Source organism: Pongo pygmaeus, chromosome 2, assembly GCF_028885625.2.
Source record: "Pongo pygmaeus isolate AG05252 chromosome 2, NHGRI_mPonPyg2-v2.0_pri, whole genome shotgun sequence".
Taxonomy (NCBI): domain Eukaryota; kingdom Metazoa; phylum Chordata; class Mammalia; order Primates; family Hominidae; genus Pongo; species Pongo pygmaeus.
The window spans coordinates 126,440,146-126,465,708 of NC_085930.1; the positions used below are offsets into that span (position 1 = coordinate 126,440,146).

At 36.1% G+C, this 25,563-nt stretch overlaps 1 protein-coding gene across 6 annotated transcripts in view; it reads left to right on the plus strand.

Annotated features, from left to right (window-relative positions):
• The window catches only part of SLC4A7 (solute carrier family 4 member 7), a 110,943-nt gene that overhangs the window by 47,783 nt on the left and 37,597 nt on the right, over positions 1-25,563 (plus strand). For 2 of the 6 annotated variants that reach the window (XM_054479788.2, XM_054479787.2), the window contains exons 6-11: positions 2,147-2,335; positions 12,109-12,224; positions 14,474-14,631; positions 15,470-15,557; positions 17,665-17,811; positions 24,121-24,227. In XM_054479788.2, the coding sequence (XP_054335763.1) occupies positions 2,147-2,335; positions 12,109-12,224; positions 14,474-14,631; positions 15,470-15,557; positions 17,665-17,811; positions 24,121-24,227 (805 nt within the window). Of the gene's footprint in view, positions 1-2,146; positions 2,336-4,581; positions 4,954-12,108; positions 12,225-14,473; positions 14,632-15,469; positions 15,558-17,664; positions 17,812-24,120; positions 24,228-25,563 lie in introns of all 6 variants that reach the window. The other 4 variants (XM_054479789.2, XM_054479790.2, XM_054479793.2 and 1 more) reach the window with 3 other exon arrangements.

The following is a 25,563-nucleotide window of genomic DNA, read 5'->3' on the forward strand; positions in this document are numbered from 1 at the left end:
TAAATTAAACCGACATAAGTGTAGTATCAACAAGAGAGTGAATAGTGGCACAAGCAAATACAGAATCTGTTCTGTGGAAATTCAGAAAAGAGTTTTTTGTTTCCTTGTTTTTTGGAATGGGAATGTGGGGAATAGCCACAAAGAACATTAATTGTACAAGTTACTCATAAAATGTGAACACATGGGAACAAGGAGTAGGTGATACAAGAGAAAAAGTATTTTAAGGAAGAGTAAAGAAAAGTCTAGAGAAGTATAGACAGGAATCTCAGGAAAGTCAGTTCTGCGTGAATATACAGATTTCTTCAGTAGTGGTAGGAGGTATGTTGGGAAACCCAATTAGGGATTAGATTGTGACTAGCCTTGAATTATTGGATTTTTTTTTTGGGGGGGGGGATCACAGGGTCTCTCACTGTCATCCAGGCTGGATGGAGTGCAGTGGCATGATCTCGGCTTACTGCAGTCTCCGTCTCCTGGGCTCAAGTGATCTCCCACCTCAACCTACTGAGTAGCTGGGAGTAACTGGGACCACAGGTGTATACGCCACCACGCCTGGCTAATTTTTGTATTTTTTGTAGAGACGGGTTTTCGCCATGTAGCCCAGGCTGTTCTTGAACTCCTGAACTCAAACGACCTGCACACTTTGGCTTGCCAGAGTTTTGGGTTTACAGGTGTGAGCCATGGTGCCTAGCCAAGAAATAGGATTTTATTTGGTAGGCATTTTGGTGGTCTTGATGGTTTTTAAGTTGAGGAGTAGTGTGATTTGAAATACACATTCAGGATGATCATTCTGGCAATAGAATGTAGGGTGGCTTTGGATTAGGAAGAGTTTAGAAGCAAGTAGGCCAGTTATTCGCTAGGAACAGTCTAAGCAAGGAAAGAGCTCTGGTAAGTTGAGCAGTGAAAATGAAAGGGGGAGATTTGAAGGATAATGTGGAGGTAGAAAGTAGAAAAAGGCAGCTGTAATACAGCTTTTTGTCCACTAACTAAAATTAATGAAAACCAAAATTAAGTTTGGTGGTAATGAATTTGATGGTGGGACTACCATTGTAGATTGCTCCCATGGAAAAACAAAAAATCTGTAGTATTTAATCTTCAAGAGAACCATGAACTTAATACAGTTTCTCAGGGTAGAAATACTTCAATTTTAGCCTACTGTTAGATTTGACTGTGTGCTGCAAATATTTAAATTGTCAGTCCTTACTTTCTTGTCTCACATGAATAACTGAAAAATTAAGGTTGGGAATATTGAATTTGTATAATACATATGGGTTTCAGACTTTGGTTTGCAATTATCACATAATACCATGTAGTACTTTTAGTATATGTTGTATAATCTAGTGTTCATTTGTTTGCTAAACTGTAGCTGTTGTGTTAACGTTAACAGTTTACCTATTAGGCTGGTCCTTCCAGGGTTTTTTTTTAGAGTAACCATATAGTTTTGAAAATTTGACCCTCTTCTTCCAAGTTAGTACCACTGTTTAAAACTATTAATATATATTTTATAAATTAAAAAGTTTAATCACCTCAGTAATGTATAAAATGGCATTGCCATCAGTTTCCCCATTCCCCACATCCCTTTCACAACCTGATTTTACTCCTCTTCCTAGAACTTATGACCTCATGACGTTTTATCTGTTTGTATGTTGGTTTCTCTACCTCTCGAAGAGAGCAGAAACTTGGCTCTGTTTTGTTATTGTTAAACTGCTGTATTCCTGACACACAGCGGACGCTCAGTGAATAGTTAATGACTGAGTGGGTCCTGATATTCATCTGCTGGAACAGTTTTGGGGGAGAATATGAGGTTTGGCAATAAAATACCTTTACATCTTAGGAAGCCAGTATTATTGAATATTCAGCTTAATAGAGTTTATTGTATTCATACAGGGAAGCACTTTCAGCTGTAGGAAGGCTATTAGTATATAATAGTAGCCTCTTTATAAATAACAGTATTTATTAAAATAAGGCGGTCTTTGTAATTCATTTTTATTGGTTGGCTAATGTTCATTTATGCATTGATTATTTGTGACAGAATAAAACTTTCTAGAGCTATTTAAGGTTCTAATTTTTGTCATAAGGTTTCACTCACAGTTTATTCCTATGTTGTGGTCATCTGAATGTTTAGTAATTTTTTTTTTTCATTGAATAGATATGGTATTAGACAACATGATAGCCTCTGGCCAATTAGACGAGTCCATACGAGAGAATGTCAGAGAAGCTCTTCTGAAGAGACATCATCATCAGAATGAGAAAAGATTCACCAGTCGGATTCCCCTTGTTCGATCTTTTGCAGATATAGGCAAGAAACATTCTGACCCTCACTTGCTTGAAAGGAATGGTGAGATAAGTTGTGGCATCCAATTTTTGCTAACACTTCTACTGTAACAGCTTTCCAGTATGTTACGATTAACATTTGGGGATATTTAAACACTCACTATACCTACCTCTGAATTACTTCTTCCTGCTTTGTTTCTTTTCAAGGCCTCTTGTATAATTAATTAAAGAGGCATAAATTATGATCTATAATTTTTAATTTTACCTTTTTGAAATTCTAAATCTTGGGTTTGAATCTTTATTTTAGATTTTTCCTAATTTTTTTTTTCTCCTGAATATACTTGATTTGCTGGTATAAACAAGCGTTTTTGGATTGGTTTGCTGATTTCACGGCTCTTTATTTGTACAACTTGTGAAAGGCTTTTATGACTGTTCCAGTCTTACACTAAGGGTGACCTAGTTGGTGTCTTCTAATCCATTGAGAATGGCTCAGACCCAGGTCTACATATTCCGCATTTGCACTCTCGTTCTTAGGTTACAGACAGGTTGTGTGGCATGTGGGAAGACAGTGTTTTTGCAGTCGTTTACCTCTGTCGGTGTCCTAATGCTGGACACTTGGAGGTTTTGCCTTTCCTTATTCTTCTGTGTAAAGCAGAGGAATGCATCAGTAGGGTTGAGAACTCTGACAGTGAGTCTGGAAAACCCGGGTGCAAAGGATTGGAGTGGCTTATGGAGAGTCACTGTAGCCTCCAGTAGTTGCTGTAAGCTGCTACTATTTATTACCCAAAGCTCGTGAGGATTACAGTGAGGACTAGTGGAGTATGGGGCACAGTGCCTGCTCATCTTTTTTATCCCTGAAATAATAGTATGACTTTTAAGTGTTCTACCAACAAGCAAGCATAGGTGATAGGGTCTAATTTTTCTAAAGTTGAAAATAATCATCTTTTGTATCTTCTACTTGGCCATGAAAACCCTTTTTAATCCATTTAAAATTATGCCATGGTGTATTTAAGCAATCTTAAGAGTAAAAGAATACCTCTTATGGACCAAAATTCAATGTAAAAACAAGCCATATATAGCGCATTTTAACTCTCTTTTTTGTCTTTTATTTGTTGTTTATATTCTCTCCTTTGGTGAAATAAGTTCATTTATCCAGAGGGACCCTATTCAGTCTTTACTCTTCATATGCAGTTGTTACTCACTACTGTCCAATTGTAATTTGGTCATCATAAGACATTGGCTGTTTTCTTTTAAATGCCATTTTAGCATGTTCTTTTGTTGAAATATAGTTATAATTTGAGTTTTTCCTGCATGTAGCTTATTGTTTAAATGGTGTTTTCTAATGGATTATAGTTTAACTATTTCTGAAACCTCTTGAGCACGTAACTTTGATTACTTAGGCCATATGGAATTGATTATTGTATTTGCATGTTTTTCATAAAGAATGTTATTCTTTTAAGATACACTTAGTAGAAATATGAGGGGTTTAATTAAAAGTATGCATGACCTTTTGAGATATTTTAGACCTACTGCCATATTGCTGTTGTTGGTGAGAAGTACTTTATTCTTAGCTAGTGAAATAAAAAATTATATGTATTTGTTTTAATGTATCTGCTACCTATCAGAAGTGAAAAGCATACTTTAGGACATTTATTAATATTTTTAGAGAGCTCAAGAATATGTATCCTTTAAAATTGACATTGTGTTTCTCTTTTTAAAAAATTTCTGTCATTTGTCTTTTTTGAAAACTTGAGAGCAGCACCACCTGTAGATGGTGTCTTACTGACTTAATATTGTAAATATTTAATATCAGTTTTAAGTTAGAAATTATTACTTAATGTTAACATGAACTTTAAGAGGTAATTGTCTGTAGCTGTTTGGTAAAATGTAGGAAAAATACGCTAAATATAAGCTATTAGTTTTGGTTATTTTTGGTTTGAGTTATATTAATTTTGTATTACATATTTTCATTTGCTATTTATTGTTTAAGCAGTGACTTTGTATTGATATTGTCCGTTTTAAAAATGCCATGCTATTGGTCATTCTAATTTCTAACAGGATATTGCCCCCACCGTCTGTCATTAACAATTTTTTTTTATGTGTTCTGAGAACTAATTATAGTTTTAAGCAACTTTTTAGTGACTTTCTAACATGTAAAAACCCGACTGACATGCTAACCATCACAACATGACTTTGAAATTTTGGGCCTTTGAAGTATGCAATTTATAGTGTAAACTGATTTTTTTTAAATGTCTCTATTTGCCTTCTGCAGTGAACTTCATCATTTTTCATTTATTTGTTTTATCTCAGGGGAAGGCCTTTCAGCCTCCCGCCACTCTTTGCGAACAGGTCTGTCTGCCTCAAACCTTTCCTTGAGAGGAGAATCACCTTTATCTCTTCTTCTCGGTCATCTTCTTCCTTCTTCAAGAGCTGGAACCCCTGCAGGCTCAAGGTGTACAACCCCAGTACCCACCCCTCAAAACAGTCCTCCTTCTAGCCCTAGCATCAGCCGCCTGACCTCCAGAAGTTCCCAACAGAGTCAGCTTCAGGCCCCAGAACTACTGGTTTCACCTGCCAGTGATGATATTCCCACAGTAGTAATTCATCCGCCTGAGGAAGACTTAGAAGCAGCGCTGAAAGGCGAGGAGCAGAAGAATGAGGAAAATGTTGACTTAACTCCAGGCAACTATCCAAAATCTTCCATGTGTGGTGCTTTCTGCCTCTGAGTCACTTGCACTTGGAATGCCTTTTAGCACATAGCTTAAGCAGCATATGTAGATTATGCTTATAATTTATTTTGACTTCTGCATGTTTTTTTTTCTTTATGATATATTGTGTTAGGTTGGTGCAAAAGTAATTGTGGTTTTCGCCATTGAAAGTTTGCTTTACTTTCAATGGCAAAAATTACTTTCAGTGGCAAGAACTCAATTGCTTTTACACTAACCTAATAAAAAAGAGTAAGATTATTAAAAATTTGAGTTACAAAAAGACTACAAAGAAGACTACACATAATTTAAGCCCTTTTAAAAAGTTTCACTTAGATTTAAAGGTCAAGGCATTTGAACACTTCAGTAAAACATAGACTTTTTTATAATGTTTTAATTTGCCATGAACTTATTTTGTATTTATTTATGTATTTATTTATTTTTATTAGACCGAGTCTCACTCTGTTGCCCAGGCTGGAGTGCAGTGGTGTGATTTCAGCTCACTGCAACCTCTGCTCCCTGGGTTCATGTGATTCTCATGCCTCAGCCTCCTGAGTAGCTGGGACTACAGGTGTGAGCCACCACGCCTGGCTAATTTTTGTATTTTTTTTGTGGAGACATGTTTTCACCATGTTGGCCAGGCTGGGTGAACTTTTTTTTTTTTTTTTTTGGAGACGGAGTCTTGCTTTGGAGGCTGGCATGATCTCAGCTCACTGCAACCTCCACCTCCTGGACTCAAGCAATCCTCCTGCCTCAGCTTCCCAATTAACTGGGACTCAGGGGTGTGTCACCATGCCTGATTAATTTTTGTGTTTTGTAGAGACCAGGTCTCACCATGTTGCCCAGGCTGGTCTCGAACTCCTGGGCTTAAGTGATCCACCCACCTTGGCCTACCAAAGTGCTGAGATTACAGGTGTGGGCCATTGCGTCCTGCCTTTGTAGCTTGGTTTTGCGTGTGTGTGTGTGTGTGTGTGTGTGTGTGTGTGTGTGTGTGTGTGTATGCAGTTCACTCATAAGGTGAATGAACACATACAAATAAATTATAATGAAGTGATGTGCCTTAAATAGGAATAGAGTCATACTCTGTCACCTAGGCTGGAGTGCAGTGCCACAATCATAGCTCACTGCAGCCTTGAACTCCTGGGATCAAGCAATCCTCCTGACTCAGCATTCTGAGTAGCTGAGACTACAGGCACATGCCACAACATATGGCTAATTTTTTTGTAGAGACGGGATCTTGCTGTGTTGCCCAGGCTGGTCTTGCACTCCTGGCCTCAAGCAATCCTCCTGCCTTAGCCTCCCAAAATGCTGGGATTATAGGTGTGAGTCACCAGGTCCAGCCATACCTTTTTTTCTATTTAATGCTTTTCTCCAAAGAATGTAGTACATTTTAGGCTTTTTTTTTTTTTTTTTTTTTTTTTTTTGTGGGGGCGGGTGGGGCGGAGAGACAGGTTCTTACTCTGTTGCCCAGACTGGAGTGCAGTGGTGCCATCTTGGTTCACTACAACCTCCGCCTCCTGGGTAGCTGGGATTACAGGCGCATGCCACTACCACCCAGATAATTTTTGTATTTTTAATAGAGACGGGGTTTCAGCATGTTGGCCAGGCTAATCTTGAACTCCTGACCTCAAATGATCCAACCGCCTTGGCCTCCTAAAGTGCTGGGATTACAGGCGTGAGCCACCGTGCCCAGCCACATTTTAGTCTTTTATATAAAGATAGGATCAAATGTTCTTTTTCTCATTTTGCCTTTGAGAAGATTGAAGTTCTCTAATGACTGACTGCCTGGAATCATATCCAGACTCGGATTTATGTTTTGGAATAGACTTTAGTTGTCCATTGTTTCATGCTGTTATTTATCTTTAATCCAAATTTACCTTGAAATTTTCAGGACCAGAGTTCCTGTAGTTAGGGGAAAAAAAAATTTATGTGCAAATTAGCAAAAAATTATTATTTTTTAGTGGAGAAAAGGTTTATAACTCATTTTTTTTCTTTTTTTTTTTTTTGGAGATGGAGTCTCGCTTTGTCACCAGGCTGGAGTACAGTGGTGTGATCTCGGCTCACTGCAACCTCCGCCTCCCGGGTTCAAGTGATTCTCCTGCCTCAGCCTGCCAAGTAGCTGGGACTACAGGCATGCACCATCACGCCTGGCTAATTTTTGTATTTTTAGTAGCGACAGGGTTTCACCATGTTGGCCAGGATGGTCTCGATCTTTTGACCTCGTGATCTGCCTGCCTGGGCCTCCCAAAGTGCTGGGATTACAGGTGTGAGCCACCATGCCCAGCCTATAACTCATCTTAAGGGCTGTAAAGTATGAAAATTTGGTTTATCCTTATGTTGACTACATGTACATTTGTACATATATCTTTTTGCCTAATTAATATAAAATAAATATATTTTAGTGACTTTTTTTTTTACTATTTCAGCTAAGCCTCAATGTGATGGATACTAATGCTAACCATTGGTTTTAATCACATAAGTATTATCACATTTCTCCAAAATACTGACAACATCCATCACTTCAGTGGGTAGCTTGGTTATTAGCCTATTTAATGTGTATACAAATATGTGTAAGTTAGATGGACACACCCATTTTCAGAAACTTAGAAAAGTTAGTTATCTTCCCCTGCATCATACAACTAGTAACTGATGGCCTAAATCCTCTGACTGGAAATCCCTGTGTTCCTATCATTATGAAGTAAATCTCTCTTTCTATTGGCTTTATGGAAACACACCAATTACATTTAGCCAAAGCTCGTTGTAGTTGCAAAAAAGGATATACTTTTGGAAGTACAAATAGAAGCTTCATGGCTAAATCATTATGACATTAGTTATAATAGTAGTATGGCTGCCATTGTTTTATAGTTTGTTCCAGAGACAGTGATAAGTGCTTTTCAAATATCATATTTCTAATTCTTGTAATGATTTGATGAGGTTGGTGTTATTCCTGTTTTTCAGTGAAAAAAGACTTGGAGATGTTAAGATCAACCAGAGCAGGGATTTGAACTCAGGTCCACTTACAACAAAATCTATAGTAGAGTATTTCATTGTGAACTTTATCAGTTCATGAAAAAGATAAAGCTTAATGATGAAGTAACTGAACATAAAGGAGGAAATCAACCCTAAAAGTAATTATTCAGAAGTAATCAGCATTCTAATCTTAAGAACTAACAAGATTTACTATTTTTTCTTGAACAAAAGTGATTTTAAAAGCTACTTCCTTTCATTTTTTCCAATATTACATTGATCAGTAACAATGAACATGTCTTGTTTTACCAGCTTCTATGTTATAAATAATTAGGAACTATAAATTTTATATAGGAAGGAAGGGGGAGATGGGTTCACATTGGCTTCTTAGGCCGTGTTAAGGGGATAAATTAACTGAGAATCCAACATACATTTTTTCCCATGAGTTTTTGTGATGAGATTTATCGGCCTTTTTGAACAGAAGAAATTAGAATGGAGAGGAGAGAGGGAATTTCTAAAGACAAGAATTACAGTTAAAAAGACGACTGTAGATAGTATGTAATTGCTGAGGAAAAATAGGGACAGCTATACATTATTCTCTGTTCAATTACTTTCGGTGCTTAAAGCATCTAGAAACTCTAATGGAGTTTCCTTGATGTCTGGTACTGTCTTAGTGGAAGAAAGTGGCCTCAGCATCATCATGTCTCAAGCGACTAACACCATGGATTTTTGTGTCGTGGAGTCATAATTTGTGCATACCTATAATAAAAAAGTGGTATTTCCCATTAGTTACTTTTTAGAAGATAATTATATGTATAAAAGTTATATGTATAAAAGTATAAATTGTATAAATTAATATGTATAAAACTTGTGGCTGGGCATGGTAGCTCATGCCTGTAATCTCAGCACTTTAGAAGGTCAAGAGGGGAGGATCACTTGAGGCCGGGAATTCATAGTGAGACCCTCATCTCTAGGGAAAGTAAAAAAAAAAAAAAAAAAAAAAAAAAAGAAGTGAATTTATTTTTAGTACTTGTAAATACCTTTTTCTAACTCAGTGGTTCTCAATCTTGGCACTATTGACATTTTGGGCTGGATGATTCTTGGCTGGGTGATTGGGTGGCAGGGGAGTAGTCCTGTGCTTTATAGGATGTTTAGCAGTATCCTTGGCTAGCTGCCTGTAGCACCCCCGAGTTGTGACAACCAAATATGTCTCCAGACATTGTCACAAGTCCCTTGGGGGTCATAATCTTTCCTGGTTGGGCACCACTGCTGTAACTACCTCACTTTCAAATTTTTAATGAAAAGTTTAAAATTTGAAATTTAAAGAAAAATTTAAAGAAAATGCTGATATCTTTGATTTCCTTATACATATATTTTTTTCCTTAAAGCAAAGTAATATAGTCCTGTGTTTGTGCTAATGATAGCTTTATTTTTTTGTGATTTGCTCATTTAATTGTGAATGCTAGGAATTTATTATAGGAGCAGGGAGACTTTACTGATTGAGAAAACAGTTTTAGTTTAGCTGAGGTTGGGAAAGACTACACAAATCATAATGATGAAGAACTGCAGCATGCATCTGGTGTGCCAGTTTTGAAAAAGGGACAGGTTTTCAAGATGACCAGGTTAGCCATGTGACTTCAGGTTATACCTGCTAACTTTGTCAATGTTGAGTTCTTCATTATTTCTTCTCATTGCTGGCATATCCTTACTTTTCCGTAGAGTCTTCTCATCATTCCACTTTTTTCCCTCAAATCTGGCAGCTAGGACTATTCTGGAAAACTGTGCATTATGTATGCTTTTGATTATATATACACAGGTTGAATACATTTAGCCTTTGGAAGTATGTAATGCTCAGCTGCATTTGCCACCAGGGCCTAATGGTACTCTCAGTTCTCTTGTGTGGAAGTAGTTGGAAGTCACTGAAAAATACTGGTTAACTTTTTATCTCTTGAGCAAGGAAGGGACTCTTCTGGAAGTTTAGGGACAAAGGTCAAAGAAGAGGAATCTTCTTGGTGTGCCAAGCTAAGATTGTAAGAAATGAGTTGAGGCTTGGGAAATCGTTTTTATTTCAGAATTGTTTAACTTTTCCGGAAAGTGAGCACATGGCTAAATAGATTGCAAATTAAGATTTTTCATCACATCGACATTGTAGTTTAGGTATTTACAGAGAAGTGACGATGACAGCAGTCTCTGTCATTAAGCATAAGCCATAAACCCAGATGACTTAGTTTCAGTATTCATTGGTTATAGCATATTCTGTTTTACAAAAGTGAAAACTCCTTTAGATGTGTCAGGTATATCTGATGTACTTTAAATTCTGGAACTTGATTACCAATACATCTTCGGAGCTTATAGAATCTAACCACAAAACAGATTTTAACTGAACTTCCATGTGTTGCTGTGCATGGGACAGTTAAAACAAAAAGTAAAGTCTGTTGTATTTCAGTACCTTTTCCTCCTATAATGTTCAGTGTTTTAGGAATTATTAGTCTATATTCTTGCACTAGAAAACCTTGGATGTTTTGAAAAAAATGAGATGCATTTAATATTAGGTTGGAGCAAAGGAAATTGCACCAACCTAATAGTAGAAATCTGTGTAGTGTACTTGAATTTAAATTTTTTTTTTTTTTTTTTTTGAGACAGAGTTTTGCTCTTGTTGCCCAGGCTGGGATGCAATGGTGCAGTCTTGGCTCACTGCAACCTCTGCCTCCTGGGTTCAAACAATTCTCCTGCCTCAGCCTCCCGAGTAGCTGGGATTACAGGCATGCTCCACCATGCCCGGCTAATTTTGTAGTTTTAGTAGAGAGGGTGTTTCTCCATGTTGGTCAGGCTGGTCTCGAACTCCCGGCCTCAGGTGATCCGTCCGCCTTGGCCTCCCAAAGTGCTGAGATTACAGGGGTGAGCCACAGCGCCTGGCCCATTTTTTTTTTTTTTTTTTTTTTTTTTAAGACGGAGTTTCTCTCTCATTGCCCAGGCTGGAGTGCAATGGCGCAGTCTTGGCTCACTGCAACCTCCGCCTCCTGGGTTCAATCGATTCTCCTGCCTCAGCCTCCCAAATAGCTGAGACTACAGGCACATGCCACCACGCCCGGCTAATTTTGTATTTTTGGTAGAGATGGGGTTTCACCGTGTTGGCCAGACTGGTCTTGAACTCCTGACCTCAGGTGATCCACCCACCTTGGCCTCCCAGAGTGCTGGGATTACAGGCGTGAGCCACCACGCCCGGCTGAATTTAAAATTTTTTAAATTTTAACTTTTTTGCAGAATTAGAATTCATAGTGTTAATGATTAGTCTCATATTAAGCTGTGTTTTTATTTTATTATTGTGAAATGTTGGTGTTGAATGTCACTTTTGAAATGAATATACTAATGCTTCAATATGTGTCTGTCCTTTGAAATCCAAACAAGTATCATTTCTAATCCAAATAAGCTATTTTTATGAGTTTGACTCTTAGAGATGAAGTGAGTTTCTTACAGTCACATAGATACAAAGTGGCAGAGAGTGCATAATTTAAACACAGATCCCTTTGGTTATAAAACTCTTACTCTGCCAATTTCATTGCAAAAAACTTGCTTGTTATATTTTAAAGTTGGATTTCTTAGGAGTAATGACAATAGGTATTATAGACATAAATGTTACCAAAGAAAAATGAAAAGTCTTGAGGAAACTTCTGATTATGGGAGATTATGTTAATTCAACCTGCCTTTAGTTAGTGTAGCTTTTTTCTGAGTTACACTTAGAGTTTGTCAGAGAATTTATTGTTGAAAGCATGCTAAGTATAGCTAGGCTTCATTAAGCTCCATGCATTTCACATGTTTATGATAATTACAAGTATATTCCCTAAGTATTTTTAATGGTAATCAGACTCAGGTCTTCCATCTTTTGTGGTTCACACCAACTCACGTTTTATTTCTTTTTGCAAAAGGCCACAATTTTTGTAAATTCGAATTGTATTATTTTAAATATTAAAATGTATAGCTTTATTATTGCTTCAAATGTTGTTCTAGTTTTGCTGGTATGTTACTAACACTGGGCACTTATTTTTTTTAACCTTGCACATTTGCTTTTATAATATTCATAAATCATCACTTTCAGAATGTGAGCAGAGTCGGGTTGCAAAGTGAATTTTCTCCTTACTAATTTGGAATTTGTCTTTAAACATAGGTATTTTGGCCTCTCCCCAGTCTGCTCCTGGAAACTTGGACAATAGTAAAAGTGGAGAAATTAAAGGTAATGGAAGTGGTGGAAGCAGAGAAAATAGTACTGTTGACTTCAGCAAGGTAATTCTATCATTAACTGAAAATTCTCATAATTATTCTTACTGAGAAAATAAGTAGTAATTTGTGGCTTTATTAACATTGATTTAGTAATTTTTTAGTAGACTGGTGCTTACAAACCTGCATGTGATGTCTGTGATATGTTAATTTAAGGTAAACAACTGTGAGAAGGGTTACAGTTAACCTGTGAGTACTTGAATAACTTTACACCATTACTAGTGTTAGAAATTCTGAAAAAGAATATGTGAATAATACGATATTTCCATCCATACCTATCCATAGATATCATAAAATGTCAGTACTTTTTGAACTACAGTCATTTGTTCTGGAGCTACCACCACTAGAAGTTAATTCTGGGAGTGATGTTACAGCACTAATGATTCAGTCTTTCCTGGGCTGTAATGCGATCCCAGAATTACTGTCTTATGGTGTCAGTACTTTTGGAATGTCACTGAGAGATATATTGGTGCTTCCCCATGGGTAGGTAAAGGCATGGATTAAAAAAAAAATACCTATGTGAACTATGATTTTTTTATTTTGGTAAATGAGTATTTTGTTGAAATAGATAAACCTTAATTTAAAAGAACAGGGCAAAAGACTACTGAGTTCAAATTATAACTGAATGTAAAATGTACTTTATGAGTATTTCTTATGAACAATTGATTCTGTCTAGCCACTAATTTTTTAGTGATATTAATTTGCTATAGGTGGATGCTCATGGTATTTTAATATTTTTGTATCCAGTGTAAGACTTTTTAATAAATGTAATTATGTCAAGCTGATTTCATTTCTTAAGCCTTTTATTCTTTGATGAAAAGTCTACAAGATATATTTTACAGAAAAGGAGTTTAAATGGTTTGCATTATAGCTTTGTTGAGTGTTGTAGTCTAAAACTATAGGAAGCCTAGCATTATGGACAGTGGCTGTGCAGAAAGGCTGTTGTATTTTAAATTTTTCTGATCTATCCTGATCACATTTTACTGGTGCTCATGTTATTTCAGATAGTGCAAAGTAGTTAGTAACAAAATTGCAATTTATTTCTTGCTAAATGAATAAATTAATATAATTTACATTATAGAGTTCCTCTAGGCATGGCAGTTGCCGTTTATTTTTGTTCCTCTGTCACAGTCTTACTTTTTTTTTACTTGGCCTATCTTTGTGTATACCTCCTTGTCTCCTGTTGGGCAGGAGTCTGCCTCCTGGCACTGTAGTTGTGGCACACTGAGTGTGGGACTCAAGAGGCCCGCTGTAAGTGCTGGTTTTACTTTTCATAGATAGCCCTGTAAGTGGTTGTTTAGTGACTTGTGTGAAACTGCATATAAATGAAGTTCACATAATTTGATATCATGTGTAACCTTTTCCTTGTAATTATACACAGAAAACTAAATTTTACTACTATAGCATTATCATATATCTGTGCCAATAAGGGCTATAGATTTTTGTTTTAAATAAAAACAAGGGGCCAGGCATAGTAATTCATGCCTGTAATCCCTGTGTTTTGGGAGGCTGAGGCAAGAGAATCACTTGGCCAGGAGTTCAAGACCAGCCTGGGCAATATAGCAAGCCCCCCACCTCTACAAAAAAACAACAAAAATTAGCTGGGCGTGGTGGCGCATGCCTGTAGTCTCAGCTACTCGGGAGGCCAAGGTGCGAGGATTGCTTAAGTCCAGGATTTTGAGATTTACAGTGAGCTATGTTCCTGCCACTGCACTCCAGCCTGGGCAATAGAGTGAGACCTTGTCTCAAAAATCCTACTAATAAAATAAAAGTAATGATTTTTTTTCCAGTTAATGAAAAGACTGGGAAATGCCCAGAGTTATTTTTTGGTTTGTTTTTAGGGGGACTTTACATAAAATGTAAAGGTTTTCTAAGGTTAAGTAATATAAAACCATGAATATTTTTTAGCACTGTGTATAATTTCATGAACCATTGTTAGTTTGTGAACTACATATTTGTCCTTAATACTTTTTAATGAATAGTGCAGTATTCATTGAAAAATTTCTCAAGTTCATGTCTGATAAAGATTGTGACAGTTAAAACAGTAGCATTGATTCAAATATGTTTGCTTGCTTTTTTGTATGTCTACTCCATTCTTTATAGTTGTGAAAATTTTGACATTTTAAACATTCATTAGATCACAAGTTTTGATTAACAAATAGTAGTCTTATAAAGCAGTTTTTCTTTCCTGTTTCTCTCTAGTCTTACAAATATCACGGAAACTTTATTTTTAATTATTATTTATTTGTCAATAGGTTGATATGAATTTCATGAGAAAAATTCCTACGGGTGCTGAGGCATCCAACGTCCTGGTGGGCGAAGTAGACTTTTTGGAAAGGCCTATAATTGCATTTGTGAGACTGGCTCCTGCTGTCCTCCTCACAGGGTTGACTGAGGTCCCTGTTCCAACCAGGTAAAGAGTTAGTTCCAAGTAACATTCTCTAAGCATTTTCAAAATCTACAAGTTTTTAATCCAGTGAATGAATAAGGATGTTGATTTATGTAACAAAAGCTTATTTTACTTAATTTTATCTTATTTTTGAGACAATCTCACTTTGTCATCCAGGGTGGAGTGCAGTGGCACAATTTCAGCTCACTGCAACCTCCACCTCCCAGGTTCATGCGATTTTCCCGCCTTAGCCTCCCTAGTAGTCTGAATCACAGGTGTGCGGCACCATGCCTAGCTAAGTTTTGTATTTGTAGTAAATACGGTGTTTTGCCATTGTCCCAGCTGGTCTCAAACTCCTACTTAAGTGATCTGCCTGTCTTGGCCTCCCAAAGTATTGGGATTACAGACGTGAGCCACTGTGCCCAGCCAAAAGCTCATTTTAATAGTTAATATTCAGCCATTGTACCAAATACTTTGAATATAAGACTCCTATGAATAGGGCATAAAATCATTTTCTTCCTGGAACTAAAAAGTACAATAAAATAAATATCGGCTGGGCACAGTGACTCACTCCTGTAATTCCAGCACTTTGGGAGGCCGAGGTGGGTGGATCACCTGAGGTCAGGAGTTTGGTAGAAGGTCGATTTGGTAGAAAGTTAATTATGGATGCTTTTCCTAGTTTTGTGATTTCCTTTAGTCCAGGTGGAGTTGCCATCTTTTTTCGGTGATTGGTGTGGGGGAGTAGAAAAGATGTCTGAGTGTTGTTTCTTTGTTTATATTTGAATGGTTTCTTTTTTATGATTGCCTAGCTTTGTGGGTGTATGATGTTTATTTTAAAATCTGTATTTTCATATTTCCTTAGGTTTTTGTTTTTGTTATTGGGTCCAGCAGGCAAGGCACCACAGTACCATGAAATTGGAAGATCAATAGCCACTCTCATGACAGATGAGGTAATCAGAATACTCCAAGTCTCTTTGAAGTAGACACTGATTATGCAGCATATAGTATATATTAGATTACAGTTCTCTTTTCTTTCATAGTGAAGCTCTAAAACTTCCTTGCTGTGTATACTATTTTATCTCATATTTGCTTCTCCTATTTGCCTTCAGTTAGGTTTTTAAGACCTTTATATCAAGATCAGTGGGTACTTTAAAATTTTTTTTTTGTTTTAAACATTTGTAGTTATTGACTACCTTCTTGAACTTTTGAAATTTTGGGATTTTTTTTATCCTAGATTTCAGCGTACCATTTCTCTGGGTTTTCCTCAGAACATTTTTTTTCCTGTAAATTTCTCTGATATGGGGTCCTGATCTTTGACGATAACCTACATACTAATCAGGACCTTGTCTTTCTTTTGAAGAGAGATTTGTAATCAGATTCTTGCCAAACATCAATGCTATGTGTCCCAAGGGTATTTGAAATGCCCTGTATCTGAACCTGACCTAATTTTTCTTTCTCTTTTTCTTTTCTTTTTCTTTTTCTTTTCTTTTCTTTTTTTTTTTTTTTTTTTTGAGACAGAGTCTCACTCTGTTGCCAGGCTGGAGTGCAGTGGTGCAATCTCGGCTCACTGCAATTCTCCTGCCTTAGCCTCCCGAGTAGCTGGGACTACAGGTGCACCCCACCATGCCCAGCTAATTTTTCTGTATTTTTAGTAGAGACGGGGTTTCACCATGTTGGCCAGGATGGTCTCAATCTCCTGACCTCGTGATCTGCCCGCCTCGGCCTCCCAAAGTGCTGGGATTACAGGCGTGAGCCACTGCGCCTGTCCCATTTTTCTGTCCTCTTTCAACCAGCCAGTCACCAGATTCTTTTTACCTCTTCAATGTGTTTTGCATTTAATCTGTCATATTCTTTCCATCTCTACTGCCATTTCTCTGGCTTAGCCTTTCATTTGTTGATTCAAGTAGCCTTTATGAGTCTTTATTGTATAGTATTTTTCTCTACACTCTCAGTAACATGCAAATTTGAATGTATCATTTCCTTAGTCCAAAGGTATTAATGACTTCCTATCATAGAGTGAAATTTAAATTTAAACTTTTGGCTGGGCACGGTGGCTCACTCCTGTAATCCCAGCACTTTGGGAGGCCGAGGTGGGTGGATCATTTGAGGTCGGGAGTTTGAGACCAGCCTGGCCAACGTGGTGAAACCCCATCTCTTGAAACCCCATCTCTACTAAAAATACAAAAATTAGCTGGGTGTGGTGGCACAGTTCTCCTGCCTCAGCCTCTTGAGTAGCTGGGATTAGAGGCGTGCGCCACCACGCCTGGCTAATTTTGTAGTTTTAATAGAGATGGGGTGTCACCATGTTGGCAAGGCTGGTCTCAAACTCCTGACATCAGGCGATCTGCCTGCCTCGGCCTCCCAAAGTGCTGGAATTACAGGCATGAGCCACCGTCCCTGGTCAGTTACCTCCTTTAAGAGAATTTTCCTGGCTCCTTTGTTCTTTCCCATCAGTTTCCCTTTCTGTACCCTACTTTCTTTTTATCAGAGCATCTATCAATACCTATAATGATTTATTTATTTAATAACGTGTTTCACTGTCTTTCCTCCTAGAAAAAAAGGTTCTTGAGTATAGGGACCTTGCCTTCCCTGTCACCATTGCATTATCCACAATGCTTAGAATTGTATTTTAGCAGTTAGTAGGTAGCCAGTAAATATTGGTCATTAAATAAATTATTTAAGTAAAGTTGTTTGCATATCCATGACTATTTTCTTAGGATAAATGACATTTAAATGTCATAGAAGTAGAATGACATGCTACAGTGTTTTATTTTCTAATCAATTACTATTTCCCAGGCAAAATTTTATTTTTAAAAAATTGTTCGTCTTAACATGTAACTGTTCTCTTTCGTTGTTTGTTATTGTTAATTCATCTGATAATACTGAGTGAATTACCTTTTATAGTTGTTACCCAGGCTGGGCTGAATACCTGCCTGAGATAAGAGTTTAGGGGTTATCTTTATTGTGAAGCTATTTATGATATCCAGAGTGGATTTACTATGTGTAGAAATTTTTTTTCAACTTTAAAATCTTTTACTCAATATTTTTTTCACTTAGATTTTCCATGATGTAGCTTATAAAGCAAAAGACAGAAATGACCTCTTATCTGGAATTGATGAATTTTTAGATCAAGTAACTGTCCTACCTCCAGGAGAGTGGGATCCTTCTATACGCATAGAACCACCAAAAAGTGTCCCTTCTCAGGTAAGAATCCAGAGCTATTCTTCTGTGACTTACTTTATTTTAATAAAATTTTTTTTGATTAGCTATGATTCAAAAACTAAAACACAGAAGTTGTATCCCCACCTCGTCCTCTTTACCTTCTTACCCCCGTACTTACCTCCTGTGGGTGGACCATTTTTTACTAGTTTTTTGTTTATCCTTTTCATTTTTCATTCAGTACTTGAAACTATGAACATGTAGTCTTGTTTCTCTCACCAAAAGTTAGTGTACTGCATATACCGTTCTGTACCTTGCTTTTTTCATATAAAAGTGTATCTAGGAGATCTGACATAAGAAATCATGAAAATATTCCTTATTCTCTTTTTCACAGCTTTGTTGTATTCTATGCATGGATGTACTATAATTTATTCTATTCCTGGGTTCTGATGTTACCAGTCTTTTGCTATTTCAAACCGTGCATGACAATTTCACATGTCATTTTAGTCTTGTGCAGATGTACCTGTAGAATAGATCCCCAGTAATAGGATTGCTGGGTCAAAGGGGAATTTATTTATGATTTTAGTAGATATTACCAGAATTCCCCCCATCAGCTGGAGTGTTTTGGACTCCCACAGTGATGTATGAAAGGGCCTATTTCCCTACATCCTCACTGACACTGTGTGTTGCCAGACTTTTGAATATTTGTCAATCTAATAGGTATCTATATCTTCCTATTTTAAGTATTTTAATGAGGTTTTTAATTGAGTTTTTATGAGACAGGGTCTTGCTCTGTCACCCAGGCTGGAGGGCAATGTCATGAACATGGCTCACTGCAGCCTCAGTTTCCTGGGCTCAAGCAAACTTCCTCCCTTAGCCTCCTATGTAGCCTGGACCACAGGTGTGCACTACCAGCCCCAGCTAATTTTTTGATACTTTGTAGATATGCTGTCTCACTTTGTTGTGCAGGCTGGTCTCAAACTCCTGGACTCTAGTGATCCTCTTGCTTCAGCCTCCCAAAGTTCTAGGATTACAGGTGTGAGCCACTGCTTCCGGCCTTTTAATGAGGTTTTAATTTGCATTTGTATAATTATTGAGGTTGAATATTCCTGATTATCTTTTGTTCATTGCCCCACCACCATCTTTTTTTTTTTTTTTTTTAAACATTTAAATTGTTCACTGATCCTTTGGAGGTTATTATAGTGTATTTTATGTGAGTATAGACCCAGCTTCATCTTTTTTCTAAGTTGCTGCCTGGTTCTCCCTGTTCATTAAGAGCTAAACATTGCTCCCCTTGGTTGGCGATGCTGCCTTTATTAGCTAAAATTCCATTTACATTCAGGCCTGTTTTGGACTTTTGTTTTGTTTTCCATTGGTCTGTCTATTCATGGACCAATTCCACACTCCAATTTTTGAGGCTTTTTGGTATATTTTAATATCTGGTAGGTCTAGACTTGTTCTTGCTCTCTTTCTTACTCTTGTTTTTCTGAATTTTCTTGGCTATCTTGCATATTTATCTTTCTGTGTAGGCTTTAAAATCAGTTTTCTATATTCAGAAATATGCGTAATGGTTTTTAAAAAGGTGATGACAAATTTCTCATTCAACTGAGGGAGAACTGACGTCTTCATGACTTTGAGTCTTTCTATTCAAAAACATGGAGTGTCTCTCACCAGTTGATTTTCTGTTTCAAGCAAGTTTTTGTATTAAAGAATGTTGTCAAGTTTTCCTTATAATTTACATGTTTCTTGGTGAGTGTATTCATGAGTATTGTATCTTCGTTGCTTTTATATGAAATGAAGGCTGTTTGTTATTTTTTATGTGCATATATACATACACAGTTGACCCTTGAACAATATGAGTTTGAACTGTGCAGTTCTAATTATGTGGAGTTTTTCAATAAACATTGGAAAGTTTTTTGATAATTTGAAAAAATTTGCATGCAAACTTCATAGCCTAGAAATATCAAAAAATTAAGATAATTAGGTATTCCTGAATGCATAAAATATATGTACATACTAGTCTTCTTTAATAATAATTTATTACCATAAAATATATACAAACCTATTCTAAAAAGCTAAAATTTATCAAAAACTTATACACACTAAGAGTGTACATATCACCATTCTCAGTGGAGAGAAATGTAAATAAAAGTAAAGATGCACTATTAAATCCTAACTGCATAAAATTAACTATAGTAAATACCGTACCACTGTCATTGTAATTTCATAGTTACTACCTGTTGCTATTGCAGTGAGCTCAAGTGTTGCAAGTTAACATGTGTAAAATGCTGTGTGTTGCTCATCATCTCCACATCAGCAGTTTGTCTCTCCAGTAAATTGTGTTTACCCTAAAAAGTGATCATGAGGTTCTCATATATTTTTCATCATGTTTACTGCAGTACTGTAAACTTTTGAATAACAACATGGGACTCATAGGAAGTCCTGTTAGTGATACTAGTAAGTGTTCCTAAGAAACAGAGAAAAGTCATGCAAATGTAATATGAAGTTGAATCTCTTGGTATGTACCATAGAATGAAGTCTGCCATTGCCTGCCATTTCAAGATAAATGAATCCAGCGTAAGGATCATTGTAAAAAGAAAAGGAAACGTAAAGTCATCACTGTAGCTATGCCAGCAGGCATGAACACCTTTGCTTTTTTGCAAAATACCTTTTTATCTCATATTGAAAATGCAGCTTTTATGTGGGTGCAGATTACTATAAGACATACCTATAGATTCTGATATGACCAAGAAAAAGCAGTCATTTTACAACAACATAAAGCAAAAGAAAAGCGAAGGATTGAATAATTTAGTGCCAGCAAAGATTGTTTGGTAATTTTAGAAAGAAGTTTGGCTTAAAAAAATGTCAAAATAACTGGAGAAGCCGCTTCTGCCATCCAGGAGGCAGCAGATGAGTTCCCAGATCAGATCCTGTTAAGAAAATCCCCTGTACGGGTTTTTAATGCAGATGAAAGTACCCTGTTCTGGAAATAATGCTACAGAAGACATTTATTAGTAAGGAAGATTAGTAAGCGCCAGGATTTAATGCAGGAAGGGTTAGCTAACTGTTTTGTGCAAATGCAGTCCAATTTATGATCTTGACTACCCTTCTCTATAAAGCTGCTAATGCTGAGCTTTGAAGGGAAAAGATAAATGCCAGCTTCCAGTCTTTCTGTTATATGAGAAGGCCTGGATGAGAACCCTTTTTCTGGGTTGGTCCCATCAGTGCGTTGTTCCTGAAGTCAGGAAGTACCTTGCCAGTAAGGGACTGCCTTTTAAAATCTTTTTGATATTAGACAATGCCTCTGGCCACCCAAAACCTGTGAGTTCAACACCAAAGGTGTCAAAGTGGTCTACTTGCACCCAAGCACAATGTCTCTAATTCAGTCTCTAAATTAGGGGGCTGAGGACCTTTAAGTCTTGTTACATTAGATGCTATATAGAAAAGATTATTAATGCTGTGGAAGAGAACCTTGGAAAGCAAGGACATCATGAAAGTCTGCAAGGATTACACCATTGAAGACACCATCATTATTATAGAAAAAGCCAGAAACGTTATCGAGCCTGAAACAATAAATTCCTATGATGTATTTCCATTCATATTTTCTTTTCGCTGGCTTACTCATATTGTGAAAATATAGGATATAACACCTCTAACATGCCAAATATGTGTTCAACTGTTCGTGTTACCAGTAAGGCTTTCCAGTCAACAGTAGGCTTATTAGATTGAGTTCAGGGAGTTATACACAAAATTTCAACTGCATTGGTGTTGGTACCAACTCCCTTGTTTATTCAAGAGTCAACTGTGTATTTTATTATTTTTTTTGAGATGGAGCTTCGGTCTTGCCACCCAGGCTGGAGTGCAATGGCGAGATCTCAGTTCACTGCAACCTCCGCCTCCCGGGTTCAAGCGATTCTCCTGCCTCAGCCTCCCGAGTAGGTGGGATTACAGGCGCCTACCACCATGTCCGGCTAATTTTTGTATTTTTAATAGAGATGGGGTTTCACCATGTTGGCCAGGCTGGTCTTGAACTCCTGACCTCAGGTGATCCACCTGCCTCGGTCTCCCAAAGTGCTGGGATTACAAGTGTGAGCCACCACGCCTGGCCTCAACTGTGTATTTTTAATCCTGCTACCATCCTTAATGGTTTGTAATAGTTTTTCAGTTAAATAATCTGTAAGTAAGAGATAGTTTTATTCCTCCTTTTCTAAACCTTATACATGCAATTGTTTTCTATTGTCTAATTGTATTGACTAAAATCTCTATTACAGTGTTAAGTAGCATGAGCTTTAAATAGGCATTTTTTAACTTGTTTCTTACTGTAGTCGAATGTCTCTAGTATTTCTCCCATTAAGTAAGATAGTGACATTGGAGCCAAAATATACATTTCATCATGTTAAGAAGGTAACATTATTTCTTTTTTTATTGACATTTAAAATATAAATTGATGTAGAATTTTATCAGATGCCTTTTCAGCATCTCTGGCAAATGATTATATTAATTTTATTTATCAATTATTATGGTAAATCATATGAATAGATTTTTGAATATGAAAGAATTCCTGGAGTCAACCCAGTTTGGACTTTAAAGTGGTAGTGGTCTGTGTCTACTAGTTTGTATTACTATAGATTGGTTTATAGATTTTTGTGCCATCATCACATTTTATATGTTACATCAATATACTTGTTTCATAAAAAAGTTTGTAAGTTTTCATTTTTGTTAAACAGTTTTAAATGGTGTGGAATAATTTGATTTTAAAAGTTTGGAAGAATTCCTTTGTAAAGTTTTTTGAGCTTGAATCTTTTGTCATGTAGACTTCAACAATTAGCTTCTTTTTTGGAAATTGGTATATGTAAAACTTCCTATTTTTTCTGGTGTCAGTTTTGGTAAATCATTTTCCTAGTATATTACCAGTTTCATCTAGGTTTCACATTTATTTGCATGGAGTTATATAAAGTATAGTATGTATATGTTTATGTATATAAAATGTATATGAAATTAGTGCCTTTTTGCTTTTTTTTGTTATTAGCTAAAGGTCTATTGTATTTTTCAAACAGCAGCCTTTAAAATTTATTTTAGTACTTTTAAAAAATGCATTTTATTTTGTGTCTTAGTTTCTGCTGTCAGCTGTTTTATTTCATTCCTTTCACTTTCTTCCAGGAAAGATTTTTTGTTTTCACATTTTCTGAGGTAGTTGTTTATTTCACTTTTTTTTCCTTCTTTCATTTTTCTTAATATAATTGCTTAATTTTCTTGAATGTGCTTTGGCTGGGTCTCATGGGTTTTATTAGGTTGGCACAAAAGTAATTGTGGCTTTGGCCATTATTTTTAATCAAATCAATTAAATGATTAAATCAATTCAATGATTAATTAAATTAAAAATAATAGCCAAAACCACAATTACTTTTATAACTTGTAGTTTTTAAAATTATTTTTGTTTCCTAGGAGTCTAAAATTTTATCCCTTTCCTCTTTAAGATGTAAGTTTGAAAATTGAAATTTTGTAAGTGAGATTTTGACATTTTCAAATGGCAGTCTTATATTTGTAGATGAGCCTTGCTACTCTCTAAATATGGAACATGTAAAACAGGTAGCCTAAGTCTTTAACTCAGCTAGAGCCTTTGACCCAGTAAACCTCCTGGGTTGACAGATCTCTGTCTCCCTTTCCCTTTACCTCTCCGTTTCCTTTTCTTCCATCTTTCCTTCCATTTCTCCTCTTGTATGTGCACATGCACACACATTTTTTTAGCCCCAGCACTCTCTTGATGTAACAAGTTAAAAGTTCATTTCTTTAACAGAGGAGGAGCAATCCTGTATCATGTGAATAGTACTCTTGAATTTGTAATAAAATGTAATGGGAAGTGGATTTTTGTGGAAACATGTTTATCAAACAGCTCTTATTTTTTAAGGGAAATATTTTAGTAGAAGAAAAATGACATTTGCTTTTTTCTTAATGTAAAGCGTATTTTTCAATAGTTAACAGGAGCAGTGTTTTTAAAGTTTTGGTGGGAGAGATGCTTTTTTGGAGGTTACTTATGTTTGTAGCTATTGGTGAATAGGAATTTGAAATGGTATGTATGAATATATTTTATAGTATATTGATAATTAGAACATAAGATGCAAAAAGCTAATTACAAATTTAAAATATTAATAGAAACAATAGAAACTGATATTAGATTCTATTTTTAAAGAGGAATCTATTTCAGAAGAGAGTTTATTTTAGGAACCATTCTTTTCTAGGAGAACTGATTAGATACATAATCAATATAAAATCTGATATTCACTCTAATTGAAGATGCCATCTCAAGTTTTCTTAAAATAGAATTCTGAAAATAATGTTTTCTGTGAAATTCAGGAAAAGAGAAAGATTCCTGTGTTTCACAATGGATCTACCCCCACGTCGGGTGAGACTCCTAAAGAGGCCGCTCATCATGCTGGGCCTGAGCTACAGAGGACTGGACGGTGGGTGCAAATACTGGTATTTTGAGGGGTTTGGGGGATGATTTGATGAAAACATAAATATTTTTTCCAAGTGTTTGGAACCTAATCTTGTACAGTATTTTTTCGTATTTAGAAAAATGTGCATTATTATATATAAGGAAAATTTATATGTATAAATATATAAGAATTTATAAATATTTTAATAGTATGTATCAAGCTTTAAAAGGAAAATAATGGACTGTATATTCAGAATATTGCCGTTATATAGTGTGTAGGTTAATTTCCATTGCTTATACAGAAGATTCTTGAAAGAAGGTGTAGAGTCTTATTATAATTCTTCATATTGAGTTAGAGAATTATGGGTACAGAGAGTAATTACAACTAATAATTTCTTTGTATATGTGCACAGATTTAAAACTCTTAAATGAGCATTATATCATGAGGTAGTCTTCCATGGACAAGCATGATTAAACCATTGTATTGCTCTCTGGAAATCTAGCTAGAAAAATTGTATGAGAAGTTAATTTTTGTAACAAAAAATAGAAATATTGGCAGATGCAAACGTTGCCTTAATATTTTGTAGGAGTAGATAAATGTTATAGTATTTTCATAATGTGGAAAAGCATGTGGCTATTGATTCTTTATTGTTTAAAAAAAAACAGGATATCTTATACAGATACAATATTAGGGATTTTGATGACATCCTTAAAGGGTACTATATCATAAAAATAAGTAACTGGCATACTGAATGTAGACTTTAGAGAAACTGAAATTCACAATTAATTCATTGACTAATGAAGTGTTTTTGTCTCTGTGAATACAATAGAGAAAAGATTTTGACCCTGCGTGAACAGTACTGTTCTATTATTAGCTATTATCGCTTCTTCAAACTGGGATAGAGTTAGTCATTGAGAAGCACTGTGTCAGGCCTCCACTGATCTCAGTCACCTGAGAGCATCTGTATGCCCTCTACTAAGTAATTATTGATTTGATGATATACTATAGATTCATATTTTAGATTATTGATGGCACCTTTTTTATTGCAAGCTGATTTCCCTTGCTGTCAGATTACGAACAGAGTACTACTTGTCAATTTGTGTTTAGGATTTCAGTATCAACTTAAAAAAATTACAGTGGTAAAGCTTGAAATATCCATTTGAAAGCTTAATGTTAGTTTTTTTGGTCAATTTTCTTGCAGTTGGGATTTGAATGATTATCTATTTTTTGATTATTAAAACGAATTGCTGATTTAGTCACCAGTGTTTGTTGAGTGCCTACTATTTCCCAGGTAGTGTTCTAGACACTGTAGATAATGCAGTGAACAAGAAAATGTCTCCCCTCACGGAGCTTATATTTT